Source organism: Poecilia reticulata, linkage group LG13 (assembly GCF_000633615.1).
Source record: "Poecilia reticulata strain Guanapo linkage group LG13, Guppy_female_1.0+MT, whole genome shotgun sequence".
Lineage (NCBI taxonomy): Eukaryota > Metazoa > Chordata > Actinopteri > Cyprinodontiformes > Poeciliidae > Poecilia > Poecilia reticulata.
Window position 1 is genome coordinate 20,564,491 of NC_024343.1, and position 18,594 is coordinate 20,583,084.

At 38.1% G+C, this 18,594-nt stretch overlaps 1 protein-coding gene across 9 annotated transcripts in view; it reads right to left on the reverse strand.

The window, feature by feature from the left end:
* kirrel3b (kirre like nephrin family adhesion molecule 3b) overlaps positions 1–18,594 on the reverse strand; it is a 225,605-nt gene that overhangs the window by 41,333 nt on the left and 165,678 nt on the right. For 7 of the 9 annotated variants that reach the window (XM_017308241.1, XM_017308242.1, XM_008425956.2 and 4 more), the window contains 2 exons: positions 12,689–12,858; positions 6,311–6,461 (listed from right to left, as the gene is read on the reverse strand). In XM_017308241.1, the coding sequence (XP_017163730.1) occupies positions 6,311–6,461; positions 12,689–12,858 (321 nt within the window). The remainder of the gene's footprint in view (positions 1–6,310; positions 6,462–12,688; positions 12,859–18,594) is intronic. The other 2 variants (XM_017308240.1, XM_017308244.1) reach the window with 1 other exon arrangement.

Below are 18,594 nucleotides of genomic sequence, written 5' to 3' on the forward strand. Positions count from 1 at the left end.
TTTTGAGTGTGCGTGATGTTTTTTTGAGTGTGCGTGAGTTTCTTGTAGTGTGTGCGAGACAAAACATAGATTTTGTCCTAAACGGCCCCTCATACAACGCCACTGCAGACCAATGCGCAACACTGCTAATCCTTCGCTAGAAGGGGTGGAATGACTAGACCGAGGAAACAGGAGAAACAACAGGAGAAACTGTGGAGGGTGTTGTTTCAGTTGGCCGACAGCTTTTGATCGGTTAGTTCAAAGTGGAAACCAGATGGTGTTTTTGGAACAATCGTCCGACTTCTCTGTTCACGGAGATTGTGCCAGCATAAATTCACCCCAGCTCCTCCCTTTCTTGAAGCTCAAATTTTCAATTTCTCTGGGTCACTGTAGACAGCTGTTCTTCAGCAGGACCAGCTTCAAACTCCAGAAGCGTTCGGATTCCTCTGAAGGATGCAGAGACCGAGGATTACATTGTCGACAATATGGGTACGCTGTCATCTGGCTGGCTGAGCGCAATACTTCAGGGGAGAACAGGCTGACGAACAACTTGAGGTCAAACATATTGATCATAAGATATTCAGAATTCTAAATTTACTTAGTTTAATGATGGCAGATGTTGTTCCACATTCCTTGCAATACATATGTGTCAGAATATGTTCACAAACTGAAAGTTTTCTCAGAAATGCAAGAGCATTTTTCTGTCTCTGTAACCTTACATTCCTTCCCCCTCACTCACAGATGCTGTTTCAGATGAATTTGGCATTATCTGCTTGATTAAGCAAGGAGAGTATGTGGCTGAGCAAGCTACCAAAAACAACCCCCCCTCCCCAATTGCACATGTGCATGTTCTTTATTAATTAGTCCCAACAAATGGCTTTCATTTTTCCACCCACATGGCTCAGCTTGTTTGCAATGCAAACATACGGAAAAAGCCTTGGTCTTGCCCATCCCCAGTGCATTAATTTCCCACTACACATTTCAAAGCAGAGTTCTATGTGGGGCAATGCTCTGCAGATATGCAACTGCACTAGAAAATAATTGAGGAGCATTTCAAACCATGCGATGAGTGGGAATTAGCGAGACATGAAGCTGGCGTCCAAAACAGAGTTCCCCCGCAGTGGTACGTACTGTAGTGGTCGTGGGAAAGTTTACTGATTCAAGTACAAACGACAGCACGCACATCAAGACATACTGCTGAAGAAAACAGCATCAGGGGGGTAGCTACCTCGTGTGCTATCAAATAATTACAGTCCGCTAATGGAATGGTGTGGACAACTGAAGTCAGCAGTCTATCCAGGGTTCTGAATCACCTCTGCTGGCTCTAAATCCCTCTCATTTCGGCAACATCGACAGCGTATACTGTATTTAGATGCTAATTTGTCTAAACCTCATCCAGATAACGCTGTATGAACTTTGGAGGGAATGGAAATGCTGAGGTGGATGTAAACCATGAGCATTAAAGTAATGATAAAAAGAAAATACCGTTAAAGGCATTGGGTTCTGGTTTAAGCTGCAGAGCAATGTGCAGAGCTGTGTTTAGATTATGCTCATTTGGATTGAGGGAGAGAGGGGGAAAAAGGACAACTAAGCACAAAAGTGAGCTGAACACTAGATTTTGTGAGGAGAAGAAAGATTAGAAAGTTTTTTTGTAGGTTTTATGTCACTGAGATGGCACGCACACAAACTTTATTAGGCAAGATAAATTGGTGTTCAATTAAATGCCTAAAAGTTAGGCCGCTCCTGAGCAGAATATATAATGCTCAATGTAGAAGTTCAGAGGGAGATTGTCAACATATTCAGGGTATGCAATACCATTTCAGGAAATCTACTCATTTGCTGCCTTAGTAAGAACGAGATGAAAGCATCAATATCAATTTCAGCTGTTCATGCTCAATACAGTGCTCAGTCACAGAGTGCCAGGAAAACATCTGCAAGGGTTTAACTCTGAATGAGACAGCTTGTGGACAGGAAATGAAGTGTACCCTAAAATGAATGACGCCCATCACTTTCTGCTCTAACGTTCTTGATGACATTTGCTCTTATCCCAGGGTGAACAAGTTGCTCCTCTTTTTCAGTTCACCAATTCATTTCTCTACTCTGTCAGATCCACTGTTCTTATTTCTTGCTGCCAGTAGGGCTGGGATGGGACCTTGTGGTGTGATATTTCTCAGATGTGTCTTAGTTCAATGTACAATTATGAACCCTGAAAATGAAGGTGAGTGCTTTATGTTTGACAACACATGTCTATGATTCAGACTCTTTTATTTTTAAGTAAGACAACCAGTAGTTTTTAAGTTGATTTTTAAAAACTGTGGGTCAGAACAGAAAAACGGCGACACGACATACACATTATCAGCCTGCAGAGTAATTTCACCCCTTTTCTGCAAAATGACATTCATTGTGGTTTGATTATATTCCTTTGATCTCCATAAACTTAGTGTTCAGCTCCTTAAACATAGTTCTTAGCTAGTATCATGACTCTTTAGGTCATTTGTATAATTATCAAGATTTTGCAAACATATTACATAGAGAATCGATTATCTTATTTTTATTAATAGCTGGAAATGTTGAATAAAACCTTAGTTCTGATGTCAATTTTCCTCGTGCTTCCCTTCCTGATTTTATAGCAAGAAATGGACTCAGTTTTATTCAGCTTAATGTTAGGTGCTTAAAATAAAAACGGCACATGGGTCATATCTTGGCGTTATCTACTGATGTTGTTGTCATCGTGCAGCCTAAATCTCAGAATCTCAACTTATTACTGTAGTTGGCTGTTATAAAACCTTCAGCATCCAGTGAATTAAAACTAAATGCAAAGGAGGTTATAATTATGGGTGATCTGAACTGAAATTGCAGCTAGTTTAAGCTGCTGTTAATCCCTCCATTGTTTTTATAAAACAGGACCCCCTACCAAAAACACAAAAACATGTTTGCAGAATTTCCAATCCAACTACATTTCAAGCAAATTAACAAAACCTAAATGACATAAAAACATATTTGACACAGGCTTCAGTTTGTCACACTCAGATTTCTGAGTGGTCAGTCACAATGCTTTTACCTGTGATTGAAAGAGGTGTTTAAAATTTCCAGCAATTATCGACTTGTTTTGTTGAGTATTCACTTGTGGCTGATTTGCACTGCAAGAGGAGAGCGAACATCCAAGAACCATTACGAAGACCAAATTGTGAAGCGTGTCCTTTCTTTTACGAGCTGACAGAAATCTCTTGAAGGAACAATTCCTTTTATACACTAAGTAGTGAGATGGCTTTTAACTTTTGTTCAGAGTGAAAAGTGGAGGGATGTAAAAGGTTCCATTTTTCAGCTTTTTTTAAATTTTAATATTTTAAAATACACTTTTCTGTCAGGTTGTTATTCAAGTTGAAAAGTAGTTTTAGTCTATTCAACTTACGATTTTATTATTATTGTTATTATTGTTATTACTATTATTACAATAACAATTATGACAACAGCTAGACAAACCAAAGTTAATATTTTAATCTTATACAAACCCCTTCAGAAAAAAAAGTGTCCCCTATTTCAGTGTCCTCAGTCACGTACTTCACTATTGAATATGAAGTCTATTTTTCTAGTACATATTTTTGATAACTCGTGGACAGAGACAACCATAAATATGCTCAAGCTCCATCTACTATTTAATGTGATCATCTAACATGTTCTAAGAATTTCAGATTACTTCCTAATTCCATTGATGGCTGTTCTGAGACTCATTTGAGTCGGTCAACTCTAACAAGTTACGACAGATTCTGACCCCTGATCAAATCAAGATGAGCATGAGCAGTCCCTTCATGGCAGATATTATTTTTTCAGAGTCACATAATCACATTTCTTTAGAGTAAATTATAAGTAAATGATAGGAAATGACTTTAAATCCCTGGTTGTCAAAGTGGATGTGAAATGTCCACCTAACACTGAAATATCCCATGGCAGATTTCCATCCATCCATACCTGGACATTTCAGGTACATAGCAAAACAAGACTGCAGAGGAACAAGTGACTAATTGAGCAGCATTATTATATCACATAGTTGTTTCTAGAGAGGTGATAATCAGTTTATAAAACAAATTAAAATGTTAAATTTAGTCAAACCTGGGAGCAATTGTTACAATTATTATTATTGCAATTAAAATCTAAGGCATAGTAATTAAAGTAGGTTACTGGTAATAATTGAGTCAACCGTTGGAATAGTTAGGTCATCCAATATGGCTCTGAATGCCTTTGGGGTCCTTTAAGGAGCTAACTTTATTTTACTGATCCAGCACTTTGAATTAGAACAGCTTTTGTAAGTTGTAAACAGCATACTTCATTCACATTCAACTTGTTTCTATAGTCATCTTTTCAGGAATTTTGCAGTAAGATATTCTCAGCGAGCAATAAAGTGAATTGCAGCCTGCTGCTTGCAGGCTGAGGTATCTACCTTCACTTTTAGGCCAAACTTAGCTTAATATTAGCCACCTGCTTTATTTAATAAAAAAAAAGTTAAAAATGAAATTGTGTTGCTTTTTTAAATTCAAAAATATAAATTTGTTCAGAAATGGGATTATTTTCTTAAGGAATAAAGCAGATATGGTGACTACAGACAACGACTACAAAAATCTATTGATTTCATGGGGATTTTTTGGCTGTGCTCTTTGATCTTTATGGTGTTGTTTTCACGGTTTTCTAACAAACCTCTGAGGTCTTTACAAAACAGAGGTATTTATTATACTGGGATTGAACAACATCAATGTTGGCTGACTTTAATTTAAGGGCATCAGACTCGAGAGGGTAGAACGCAAATGCATGTCACACTCCAATTTTGGTTTGCAAAACATTTTGAAGACCATGCATCATCTTCCTTCTTCCTAAGGTGCAAGACTCTGTATAACTAGTTAAGTAAACGGTAAAATTACATCAAGTGATAAATTTACTTGCTGTAAATTTACCACTCAGTGCATCAAAAAGTGTGTAATTCCCCTTTAGCTTTGATTTTTGCATCTGTGTTTTGGACAGATTACAAGTCGCTGACCTTGTAATCAAATTAGCCTGCATTCAATTTAAACAAATTAATACCTAATCAATCAAAGTTCAGCTGCTGCACGCCTGAATTCAGGGGAAACTTTATGTGAGGAGTGGATCTCTGGTTAAACTCCAAAGGCTCCACTCAGCCGTGCTGAGCACTACCTGTCAAATCCAAGAGAGGAGGAGGAGGAAGAAGGGGGGGGAGCAAAAGCGAGGGAGGGAGTCGAGAGCCTTAGCCTTGTGGGAGACAGTTTGGATCTCGACAATTAGTCTCTGCTGTCGCTCGGTTTCATCTCACACTGTGAAAAATGTTTTCAGGAGCTTTAATTGTGTAAAGACGACATTTTAGAATGCTAATTAGAGATCTGCTCCACTCATTTTTCAGGGTTAAATCAAACATTTACAGGCGTGGATGATGCTATGATGGCAGGCAGTTATCAGAGACACATCATTATACATGGTGACAAATCAGTTTACATGTGGGCAGACTTCCTTCTCTGACTGCATGGCAAAGGAAAAAAAAAAAAAAAAAACGGAGAGCGCAAACTGCTAGGGTTGCAAACACTAACAACTCTTAATCATTTTTACTCCCGCGCCTGAGCTGGCCTGATTGTGCTGTGCCCGCTCGTGCCATTCTTGCCTCTTGCCGTGTACATAATAAAAAGAATGGAGCCGTCAGTCATAATGGCTCTCTAAATAGCATTTTCTGCTTTATTAGTCATACTTAATGGCGTTGAAGGGGTTGTGAGTGATACAAAATCCCATTGTTCAAATCCTTTCTCTTACTGTGAGCAGTTCTTGATCGAAAAAATATTCCCTGACAATTGAGGCTGAATGCGGTTTACACGCTGGGCTTACTTTGCCGATTTTCAACCTGAAACGTGGATTCTCTCATCAGAGAGATTGATGGCATGAGAGAGAAGATATGAGAGGTGGGAAGACTTTGCATTTTCCAACAGTGAGCAGGTAGCCGAAACACAAGCTTCACCCATTTAGATGGACAGATGCTCTGACTTTTCTTAATATATTTTTCGTCATAGAAAATTTAAACTACTGGTGCATCGCCAGTCGATATGACTAGATGGCATGTGAGAAGAAAAAAGGAAATCAATTATGAATACCAGTGAGAGTCTACAGGAGATCACATATGAACACAGAGTTACAGTCATGTGGGTTTAGCATAATTCATATTTCTGAAACTCCACAGATACTGAGTCCTGCTGATCATATGTTAGTGTTTTCTTCTCATCTAACTGTAAATTATTTACATTCAAAATATAAATAAAAGATTTTGAGAAAATATGCTTACGCTGAATGTCAATAGTGACGCTGGTCTCCTTGCCAATGGGCACTGCCTTGTTGGAGGCCTTGCAGATGATCTGCTGACCGGTCTCAATGTTGGAAGGTGAAAGGTAGAGAGTGCTCACCGTGCTTTCTCTCCTGCCATCTCGGAGTAATGTCTGGAAAAAGCAAAGCAACACTTCATGAGATGAAGACAGTTTTGTGCTTAAATCCCTAAAATGAGGAGCACTGTGTCATTTTGTATCCTGGGAATTGTCCATCTAAAAGGAAAGTTCACCTTTTTTTGAGGGAAAGTTCTCAGGAGTTAAAAGTATTAATAGTTACTGTAACTGGTAGAATATGCTTTATTTTTGTGAGATAGAACAGAACTGAAGAAACCACAAAACTGGTGAAAGATCTAGTTGGAATGGCCCCTGTTTTGACATATTGTTTTTATATTTTGATTTAACAGACAGAAATTTTAAACATTTTGTTTAGTTATTGGTCTCCATAATTAAACTGGTCTCCAGCTCCTAATAAAAGTGATTCTACCCTCTTGCCAGTCAGCACTGGATCTTAGAAATATCCAGTTTATTAATGCAGAGACATAGATTGTAGCAGAAGCAAAAAAAAATAAAAAATGAAAATGAAAAAAAAAAGAAAAGAAAAGAAAAGAAAAGAAAAGAAAGGAAAATAACAAGTGATAAGCATGCCCTACCATTAGCTCAGTCCTGGAACCAGTTTGGCCACAATCACATAGCAGCAAATATATTATTCAGCTTAAAAACCTGAGAAAAACCGAACACTGATATCTGCATGAAGAGTTAAAAAAGGCTATAAGCAAAACTTTCTGTCCCCTGTCTGATTAGCTGCTGCCTTTCAAAACTCCATTTATGTCTTTATATAAAAGAAACTCACCTCAACAGCAAGCAAACCCTTACTGATAAACACGTCTCAACAGAATGTCACTTTAAAATATATGAATTATCTTTTAAGCTGTAAGCACCTGCAGGTGTAGAATAAAAGAAAGTGAAAAGTCCACCTACCATTTTACATCTTAATTCTAAACTTTTCCCACAAGTAATTGTGTGAAAATAAAGAAGTTAAAACAAAGGGAAGATCAAAGAAAAGCTAGAAAAAGATGAAAACAAAATACATAAACAGTTGGCTCTATTGCAGGAAACAGAAGTGAACCATCAGAACATTCCGCCTGTAGTTTTACCCCCAAAGGGAAGCTGATATGAAATTAAATAAATAAAAAAAGTATTTGAAATATGTTTTTTTTTTAGAGCTTCCTTTTGTGTGCCTGGAGAGCTGTGCTCTAGTGCATGGCTTGTCATACTCCACAAAGGAAATCAATCTTCTTTTCAGTGCTCATCCTCTGAGCCCTGTATTGTGGAAGCCATCTGGAATCGGTTGGTAGCGCTCGCTGGCTCTCTGCTATGACTCCGGCGTTCAGAGGAGGGCTCTGGGAGGCTATGCTAAGCAGTGCAGGACAGAACAAAGTCACTGAATAGAACAAATTGTGTGGGCAACAGGGTGCAAGGTGGTCAACCACAAAGTCAAGATGCATTTCCCTGCTTTCCCTTTAAAGTAGGCTCAAGGCTCAGTTCTTTTTAATAGAAAGAAAACTACATTGAAAAAACACCATTTAGAATGGAAACAGTTGAAAATTGTGTTTATATATTAAAAACATGCTAGGCTATGGAAAATATGCCCAAATCCAAACTCTCAAAAGTCCTGTTAAAAAGTCAGGTCGTTGTGTCTTTAAACAGGTGATATATAATTTGCTTTCTGTTATTTAATTTTAATTTATACAGGCTTTTTGAGATGTACAATGTGACTTTAATCTTATTGGAAATGCAAATAGCAACACTAAAACACAACTGATTTAGAAAAACACACCAAAGGGAAAATGTACCGAGAAAACTAAAAACAACAGCAGATGTTTGTTACGTCAACTTTGTTGAAAAGGCTTTCAGTTCTGTTTCAGCTTTCAGTCTTCACGACTGAATCTGATTAACCTGAAATTACAAAGTGTGTGATTCTCTCTAAATTAATAAAAAGATTAAATGGTAATTGGTCAGGAAGGCTGCCAAGAGCCTGACAACAACTCCTGAAAAGCTCCATGGGATTCTGACAGCAATATACCTGATCGGAGGAGCAGGGTTAGAATACAGAAGCATTTTCCTATGAAGAAGACATTCAGACTTAGCTAAAATTTCTTTGTCCACATTACAGAATGGCTTGACCCAATCTGGCATGTCCCACCGGACCATTTTGTGTAACAGATCCCCCTGGCCTGAGAGAAAAGGCTTTGGAGCAGTCTCTTCTAAAGTTAAATTGAAGTTAAATTGAGCTGCAGCTTTGCAAATACAAGTTTTTTTTTTTTTTTGGATTGTGTTTGAGAAACTTTAGACGGTTAGTGTTTTTAGAGACATTATACCAGTGACATAGTAATGAAATTATGAAAACCAGAAACATTTTTACCCAAAGCCTTCAGGCCTGAAAGCTGAAGCTTTATTACTGTGAGCCTATACAAACAACAACAAAACCCAAGGGCCGGTTTCCGTAGAAGAAAATTAAAATTTTAAAAGGATTTAGTAATCTAGATGTATTTAAGTCACTTCTTAAGACATATTTTTACTCACTGGCTTTTAATATAGAGTGAGAGATTCATTTGTTGGGTCCACTTATGTTTCTGTTTCATACTATGTTTGTATTTAGCATTTTCTCTGTTGGGATCACTGTTATTTTGTGGTTTTTCTTCACAGCACTTTGGCCAGTGGCACTTGCTCTTAAATGTGCTATATAAATAAGTTTGATTTGATTCAGTAAATGCAAAAGACTCCTCTGACAGATAATCTGTGGGGTTGCCACGAGAGTGACTATTTTCACAGTCTGATAGATCTGTTGAACCTTCGCAAAAGTGAGGTGGGGAAATAATGTGACGTGGGGAAATAATGTCAATATGGGCATCCTGGTAGACCCCCACCAAAGAAGGTTCAAGGCTAAAATAGGTCAAAATGCTCCAGGGATGCGTTCTTTCACACTAATGCAGAGATTGTAGGCCAGTGAAACCTCAATTTATTTATCCCATCTTCCCTTCAAAATCACCCGTCATTCTGAATAGTGTGGATTTAAAAAAATAAATAATTCAACTTGTAAACTGATATAAGACATTATATATATACTTATCACTTTATAGTTCAACCATCTCACTGTGCCTTTTAAAGGAACATAAAATTGAGGCATCTGCACCACTCGGGTGAATATATTAGTTTTTTTTTTTTTGGCATTTCTGAGACTTGCAGAAAAATAATATTACAGCTCCTATGCTCTGAGGATCCCATTTCCATGTGAAGAGCCATGTGATGAAATTCATATTTGTATGTGAGTCACTTTGAAAGCAGAGAACATTAGTTGTCAGACACGGAGTATGTCAATGTAATGTTCTTTGTGACACAATCGGGATTGTTTCCATCATAGCTCTGGACCTGTCTGCAGTCATTAATCTTAGAAACAGGGTTAGCTGGCAGCAGCACAAAAAAAGAAAATAAATCAACCTTGGTCCACATCACAAATTGAGATATTTTCTTATTTAATACCAAATAAAGCTCCAAACAATACACATATGACCAGATTACAGGACAATAAGTTTATGTGTAATTAATATTTTCTGACCTTCTGAAGGTAAGAGAAACAAAGAAGCTTATAACAATAAACCACTTTTTTTCCCCTTACCTGTTTGATTAATGTGGTTTTCAAGCATTATAAGAAATTGTGCAGCATAAACAATCTCTTATGTTACAAACAAGCTTGATAGCAAAATAAAAACCACATGATAACCTTTTGCAACTGAAGATGAACCAATCTATGACAAAAAGATCAGAAGTGGTCAATTTTTCCTTCGTAGACTTTGAGGTCAAATATTTTCTTTTTTCTATTAATTGAATTTCTTGAAACTGAAACCACCAGCAATTTTTGTTCTGTGAGGATTTAAACCAGCAGTGTGCACTTTATGCACTTTTTTTTCTAGTTTAGCTTTGATACATAAAAGGGAATACATTCTAGCAAGACATGCAGAACATTTTTTCCTCTTTTAGATTGTACAGTGTAGTAGAAAAAGTCCAAATTAAAATAAAAAATAATTTATTAGCCATTACAGTCATGCAAAACTTAAGCACTAGGTAAGATATAAAAAATAAATATATAGATTTTAACAATAATTTGCTTGATCAGACCTAATTAGTGTGTTGCATAAGCACAAATTATTCTCTGATCCACTTTAAATCAACAGTATCTTTGGCGTGGATGGCAAAGATGGACAACAATAGAATCAACTGTTATATTCATCCTCAAAATTCTAATCTCATCTCAAACTCCTACATGAAATTATTATTATTTTTTATCTAACTTTTCCAAGACAGAAATGTGTGGAGACCTTTTCAGTATGGCTTTGAGTTAAAGGCCTTCATTTAATGTTTTAATTTAATGGGATTCATATGTGTTGATATGTAACTTCTTTCTCTCCTTTGGTGAGCTTCTTCATTATATACTGCAGTTATAAATTCCTAAGCTACCCTCACTAATGATAAGCAGTGCATCGTTTTATGAACTCTGCTTTGGTTAAAAGCAACACACATGGTTGCCAAATGTTAGTTTTAATCATATAGTTTTTCATTTAATCACTGGTCCAGTAAATAGATTTCCATGAGGTCACTGCGATGAGGTTTTGTTTGGGTCAGAACTGTCATTACATATGACACCATCAATAAAGCCATCTTTGTGAACCCTTCGCCACATCTGCTCACATTAGACCTCTTCATCTGTTGGATATGAGAAGACCATCAGAGCAGATGATTATGTTTTCAAAATGTCCCCCTGCTGCTCTGCGGACCCAAGAAAAGTCATCTTGGTTTAATTGAACCCATTGCTTTTTAATGTTAGGCAATAGAGATAAGGGAGGTGCGGGGGTGGGGGGGGTCATACTCGGGCTCAGCGCAGGCATGCGAGCATTCGTCACTTATTGGCGCTGGATGTCTTCATTTCTGCCTTTCGCTCCTGAGGAGGAAGTGAAGGTAGGAAGCACGCTCCTCCGCCTACCATTAGCAAACAGCACCTCCGGCAATCACTTTATTCAAAGCGGCCCGGTGCCGTACCTCAGCCCAATCAATGGCATTTATCTGCTCTTTGAAAAAAGCCGATAATGGGATGAGACAGCACAGGGAGAGGAGGAAGGCAGGGGTGGTGTTAGTCGCCTAAAGTGCCTTGCCTCTTTATGTGCTTTGTTTAAACATAAATAGAATATAACCGATTTAAATGGATGACTAAGCCTTGAGAATAAATGTGAATGCAGAGTTTAGGTTTATGTGACCACAGCATAAAAGACTTTGGAACTGCAGTGACATCCAAAGTCTAAGGACAAGCTATGGCTGAGAATAAGACTGTGGCATAAAACATTCAGGAACCAGAGCATTGTTTGATCATGCAAGCTTCTGTAGGACAACATCAAAACCCTGGAAAGAGAAGCAAAGTTATTGATAGTCTCATGATCTCACCATCTGTTTGTTTTAGAACATTTGTAAACCAGAGGATGTAAATGCTTGTGTTTTTGAGGAATATCACTTCTTAAAAACAACCTAAAGGCTGAGGCAAACACTGAGGCGCAATACTATAAGCATTTGAAAAAATACTTTAGCACCGTGCTGTAGTTGCAGCAGTGTAGATTTGTATGGTGCAAGGTAATTAGCTGTTAAATAAGTAAATTATTACTTGTATTGAATTAAAAAGAGCCAAAAAAAGTTATTAAAAGCCAGGAAGCAAAATGGAATATTTAAGGATTTAAAACAGAAATCCTGCAACTCACCTGTCAGTGAAAATTAAAATCAGCTTGTTTCTCAAGAAGTGTCTCGCAAAGAGCTTGCTCAAGACTTCAAAACCTGATGTTAACATTTGTTCCATATGTATTTAAGTATTCCAGAATATTATAACTGTGGAGTGGAAACTTAATGTATTGAAGAGAATTCAAAAGAACCATCAGAAATACTTTGCAGGTGCAGTCTTCCCTTCATAGGCTCTCCCTGCTCACTTCATCAGACTCCAAAGCAGAAGGAAATGGACGTTGAAGCTTATGTAAAGATTTACCTTTTTCCTTTATCATTCCACTTTATCATGTCATAAAGAACTTTATTGACTAATTTGTTTTGATTTCTTTCCATGTGTGATTTTCTTGGGTTCAGGTGTGAATACCAGGTCAGTAGCCTGATTATGAATATATTCACTTGGAAAATTGTAGAGAGGAACATATATAACTGGCAAACAGACAGACAGGCCACAGTCCTTCTGAACAATGTCATACACAGCCCCCCACCCTGCTGGTCTACGTACCTGTTATGACACACACCTCAGTGCTTACCTTGGAGTACATGGCCCCGTTAAGGACCTCTCCGTTCCGGATCCAGATAATGGATGCCGCAGGTTTGGCATTGTCAGCGTGGCACGTCAAGTTTAGAGGATCGCCAGCTCTCAGGCTCACCACAGGTCCACCACCGATGACTGGGTCGTCCGGGGGTACTATTGACACACACACAAAAAAAAAAAAAAAACGGAGTTGTAAGCCCTGGAGGTGTTAATTAATATCTTGTTTACCACTGGGGCATACAAGCAAATGACATTGCTTTCGTTATTAAAATAGACTTCATTTAATTTGTTTCTTGCACCGCATACACACAAACCAATAACGAACAAACAAACTAACTCTTAATTTCTTAGTTTCCATGTACTTCATGATCTTCACAAGACACTAGGGCCTTTGTCAGATGTACACATATAATTAGCAGGTTTTTGTTTCCCATCTCAGGTTGGCCATGGAGGGTGTAAAACTGCAGTCAGAAAGTACATTTGCTAAAAGTAAAGCAACGTATGCAGTGGTGTGAAGCTTAGGAAGTCAAAGTCGCAGTGTGACTCTCCAAACAACAATCAACTCTCTCGGCACTCGGTGCAGAGCCTCCGCACACATACAGTACATGTCATGGGTAAATGTAAGTCAGTCAAATCCATTACACTGATCAGATGGGCGCATGTACTTTCCTCTCCTGTGCCATTCGCAGTGTTGACAAATACAAACGGAGAAGGAAAGCATCAGAGCCGCATGTGTGCCTTCTATGGCACACATCAAAGTCCTGTTCTTGTTTTACCCATGAGTTGATCTGTTTTCTTTTTTTTTTTCCTTTCCTCTTTTGGTCTTTCGTTTTTATAAGTGAAACTGCTGTGAATTATTGATTGACCTGAGTTCTCATTACAATGCAAATCTGGGGCAAGATGAAATCAAAGCCTTGCAAGCAGCTGCCATATTCCCCTGCAATAGCGTCGTGATTGGAGAGGAGGTTGTTATGGGTGAGATATCTGCTGTCAAACAGATCTGAGACGGATGAAAAGAGAGAAAAAAATTTAATTCGGGGTGTGTTTGTGAAATTAATGAAAAATAGCGTAAAGTAATCTTTTATGGTAAGATATATGTATGAACTTTCCCCCTGTACAAGAGCGCATATGCAGTATTCTACACCTACTGCTTCTGAAATTAAAAAAAGGATAAAAAAGTATTACTTCTCCCAATTTTACTTCAGTTTGAAGTGAATAATCAAACAAATTCCAAAGTTCTATCTCAAAGCCAGATAACTGGATTTACTTTAAAGCTCTTTACTTATTAGATCTTTATTAAATCAGAACACAGACTTTGATATATTTGGCCAACTTTTTCTTAGTAAAAACCCATTATATTTACAAGGATTAGTAGCTAAATTAAAATGGCTAAAATTAGAAAATTGACTGCAGGTCCTGGCATTCACATGGACATGAGCTTTACATGTAAGTAAGTAACGTTTATTTACACTCACCGGCAGCAATCACAAATAACAAATTAGCCAATGACATGACAGTAATTCAATCCATGTAGGCCTGGTGAGGTTTATAATGGGCATCAGAATGGGGAAGAAATGGGATTTAGGTGACTTTGAATGTGGCATGGTTCTTGGTGCCAGATGGGCTGGTTGGAGTACTTCTGAAACCGCTGATCTACTGGGATTTTCAAACATAACCATCTCCTGGGTTCACAGAGAATGATTCAAGAAAAAAAAAAAAAACTTTAATGAGCAGCAGATCTTTGGAGAAAATTAAATGGACAGAAGACCTATGAAATTGGTTAGGCTTGAAAGAGACATACAGCTGAATATGATTGGCATTCAAGTGAGAAGAAATTAAAAGTTTATTGCACATCTTTAACAAAGTTGACTCAATGAAGAGCTGTTTAATAAAATCGGGCTGCAAAGGGTCACAAATCTGTTGTATAAATAAAAAACTGAACTGAGCTACATTTCCACTGTTTACTTACTACAAAGTAGTAATAATCTGACAACAGCATTTTGAATGAGACAGGAGGTGAGGAAGAAGTTTATCTAGTCCTTCAAACAGGGAATTGCTTGTTTTCTAAGCATGAAAACAAGAATGTGCTGACAAAGGAGACTACATGCTACAGTTTTGATTTTTCTTTTCTATAAATGAAGAAAAACAAACAAGAAATTGATTTTCCATGTGAATCAAGCACTGCTATTCCACATACAGTTGCTAGCGCTGTTGCCTTGAAGCAATAGGGTGCTGGGTTCAAATCCTAGCAAGGAGGTTTTTTGGCTCGGAATTTGCATGTTGTCCCTACACATGTGTGCAACATGTCAAGAAAGTATGCCTTCCTCCAACAGTCCAAAAACATGCATCATGCAAAACATGCAGCATTAGGTTTTCATAGGTGCGAATGTAACATGTGTGGGGGTGCCTGTTCTGTCTTTGTGTTGATTTATGATGAAATAAAAAAGATGTTTAGGTAGGGGGCATTCCTTAGCTCACTGACCAGTGGAAATGGGCATCATCTGACTTAGATTTTGTGCAAAAGCAAGCCACTGCCTTGCTGATTCATGGACGTATTTCTAGTAGGGCATCAATCAGTTAACAGTTAATAAACAGAAAATGAAAGAAGACGTTCTATCCAGTGGGGAAAGGTTTAAAAAGACAGATGATTTTCATTGGCAATGAGCTGGGAGGATTTTAAAATTATTGTAGTTGAACAAAGCAGTCCCGCAGGGGATTTGTTTTTGAAATTCAGGTTGAAAAGAATAACATTTGGTGTAAAGGAATTACTTCAGGCTCTTTAAAGTAGGAAGACACTTAAATCTTGCCTAAATAAGGTGTTAGAGCAGGGATCTGAAACTCATATGAACATGATGAATGTCGTCAAATGACCAGTTGTAGCGGAATGTATAGAAAAAAAAAAACAACTATCCATTAACATTCCGTTAAAATATTATAGCTTTCTCTACATTAAATTTGGATTTCTTGAGATTAAATAACATCTATGTTTTCACACTGATGTGATTTGGCTCTATGCAATAACAAACTGATTTATTTTGATCGATAATACTTAAGTACACAACTCATCTTGAATTCCCATTTCTGTGGCCCTCTATTGTCTATTACAGGCCTGGAGTTTGACACATGTATTAAAAAGTAACAATGAATTATCACAGGCAAGGAACACAAAGAATATGATTTCATCCTGTATTTGGTGGGCTGCCAGTTAGATCTAAAACTATTTTATTGCTAAAAAGGATGGATGTCTTTAATTTGATTATCCGTACCACTCTAGTACTTTGCTAAAGACAAGCACGTCTTTGTTCTAGTGCTGCAGCTGATTAGTAGATGAGGGTGGCTTTTCAGTCTTTGGCTGTTATGACTAATGCATTTTCCTTACATAACATTATTGATTAAAACCATGTGAAATGTTTCCTTGCTCAAATAATCAGAAAACACACCCATCAACCCCGCACATTTACCATGAGTAATGGCTGATTCAGACCTGCGTGGGAACACTGAAGTCTGTACTCTGACTAGACCAGACTACTTCGACTCCGGCCAGCTGGCCAAGCAAATCTGCTATTTCAAAGACATTTCAGAATCACTTGTTCCCTATATGTGCTCGAGTTTGAGATGCAGCGTTGGTTCTGGCATGGCTCCCTTTCATCTTTCTCCTCATTAATATGTAGAGGGTGGGAGAGGTGGAGGAATCCCAGGTCAAAACAAGCAGGTCAGACAAGTGAGCATGCTGATTTTTGCAAGGAGGAAAGCATCTCTGTGAGAATGCGGCCACCTTCTGTTCTTTCATCGTCAATTGGAAAGAGGGTCATGAGGAGGGTCCTATTAGTTTATTCTCATGCTAACAATCCAGTGCCTGCTTGATATGCAAATGAGACAAGGAGCATGAGAAGAGCATTATGAGCCCGAAATGCAGACAAAATAAAAGTGAGACTCACTCCATGACAGCTGATTGCAAAGATCTAGAGATATCGGCTTGCTGTCAGCGTTCTCCAGCAGACATGACTGAAACATTAATTAAATGTCAAGCATATAAGGCAGCCATAAAGGCTTTCATATGGAGAGGAGAAGATTAGATAGGAGAGTCTGACAGTATGTGACTGATAGGACTCTCCCTTGAATAGCGCACATTCAGGAGGGGTGATTTTCCCGTTATTGCTCAAAGTGCTCAAAGCTCCAATGAAAGGTGAGATCACAAGTTTTTCATCCTTTCTCTCCAAGGAGAAAAAAAAAAGATCTCTGAGGCATGTTAACACATATCGGTGTCTGTATAAAGGTGCTAGCTTCGGAAAGCAACACCACTAATGAACTTGGTTATGTCTTCATTACATAGTTAAGTATATGTGCCTCAGTTAGTCTCAGTTAAAATTTGTCCTACTTTTTTCTTTTCTGGAACAGCGATGTGAAGCACACAAGAACATCGTAAAATTTCTGCTTCACCACTCCTCCACAGGTGTAGTGGAGTTACATGAAAGTCAAAGGCAGAAATATCTGTGCTGTGGAACACATTCAGGTCATGTCACGGTGGAAGTGGTGGTATCCTTGCCAGCAAAACACTTTGAGAGGAGGCACTTGACTTGGCTGCCTTAATATCTTACTCTCCTTCACTGTATTTCAGGTCCTATGGGAAGAGTACCAGTGGTATCAAAATACAATGCCTCGTCAAGGTGTTTATACCTCTTAAACACCTTAGAACCACTCCTTGCTATAAAACAGCTGCGAGTCTTTTGCGGTACTGCAAGCTTTGTAGATCTAGAGGCTGCATACTTTTGCCCATTGTTTTTTGCAAAGATGCTGGAGCTCAGTCAGACCGGATGAGAAGTATCAGTGAACAATATTTGAGAATTCCTGCAGACTATCAGTTGGATTCAAGTCTGGTGTGTCACTGGCCTGTTCTAACATACTTTGGTGGTGTCCAAAGTTGGTCCTTGCATGTTTTAGATGTTGCTTTGGTTCAACACGCCTAGATCAAATGGGCATTGGGGGACTTAAAGTGACGTCAAGAAGAGATAATTCAGTCATTTAAATCAGCTGTGTTGGAACAAGGATGCATCTAACACGTGCAGGACACTAACCCTGGAGGGTTGAAGATGGACACCTCTGATCTAAATCATTCTGTTGTAACTCTGGCTGTGTGCCTAAGGTTGATGTCCTGTTGGAAGGCGGACCTCATCTTCAGTGTCAATCAATAGGTTTTCTTCAAGAATTACCTTCGATCTCCATTCATCGTCCCCGTAAGTCTGACCAGTAGTTTTGTCCCTACTGAAGAAAAGCATTACCTGCAGCTCAATGCCGGTGCCACCATTTTGCATTGTGGGACTTGTGTGTTCAGGGATATGTCCACTATAAGGTTACTGCATGCATAGTGTTATACATGTGGGGCAAATATTTATTTCAAATGAATGCTTTGTGTCAAAACTAAAAACAGAATTTCTTTCGGATTCTGCCAATAGTTGCGCTGTTCATACAGGACAAAGATTTTAGGTAAATACAGGTGTTTTTTATTAAATATCTACAAAAGAAAAAAACAGTAGCACTATAGAAATAACAAAATTCCCTAACCACCTACTATACACAATTGTTTATTAGGATAACTGAGTCTGTAACTGTAATCTTCATATAACCTAAATGGGAAGACTGTTTTTCCTTCCATAGTTAATATTTAGCTACAGTCATATTTCAAGTAGGAGGCATGTACAGTATCTTTACATAAGTGCATATTTTTGAGTTCAGTAAGATATTTTTATCAGCTGCCTGACTAGGTAATAATAAAGCTGCGCATATGTGGGAATTAAACAGATTTTATTTGAAAGAAAGTAGACGTTCCGAGTGCAAACATTACAAAGGTATGAAGTCCTGCTCTCAAATTGAAAATATAAGCTCTTGATA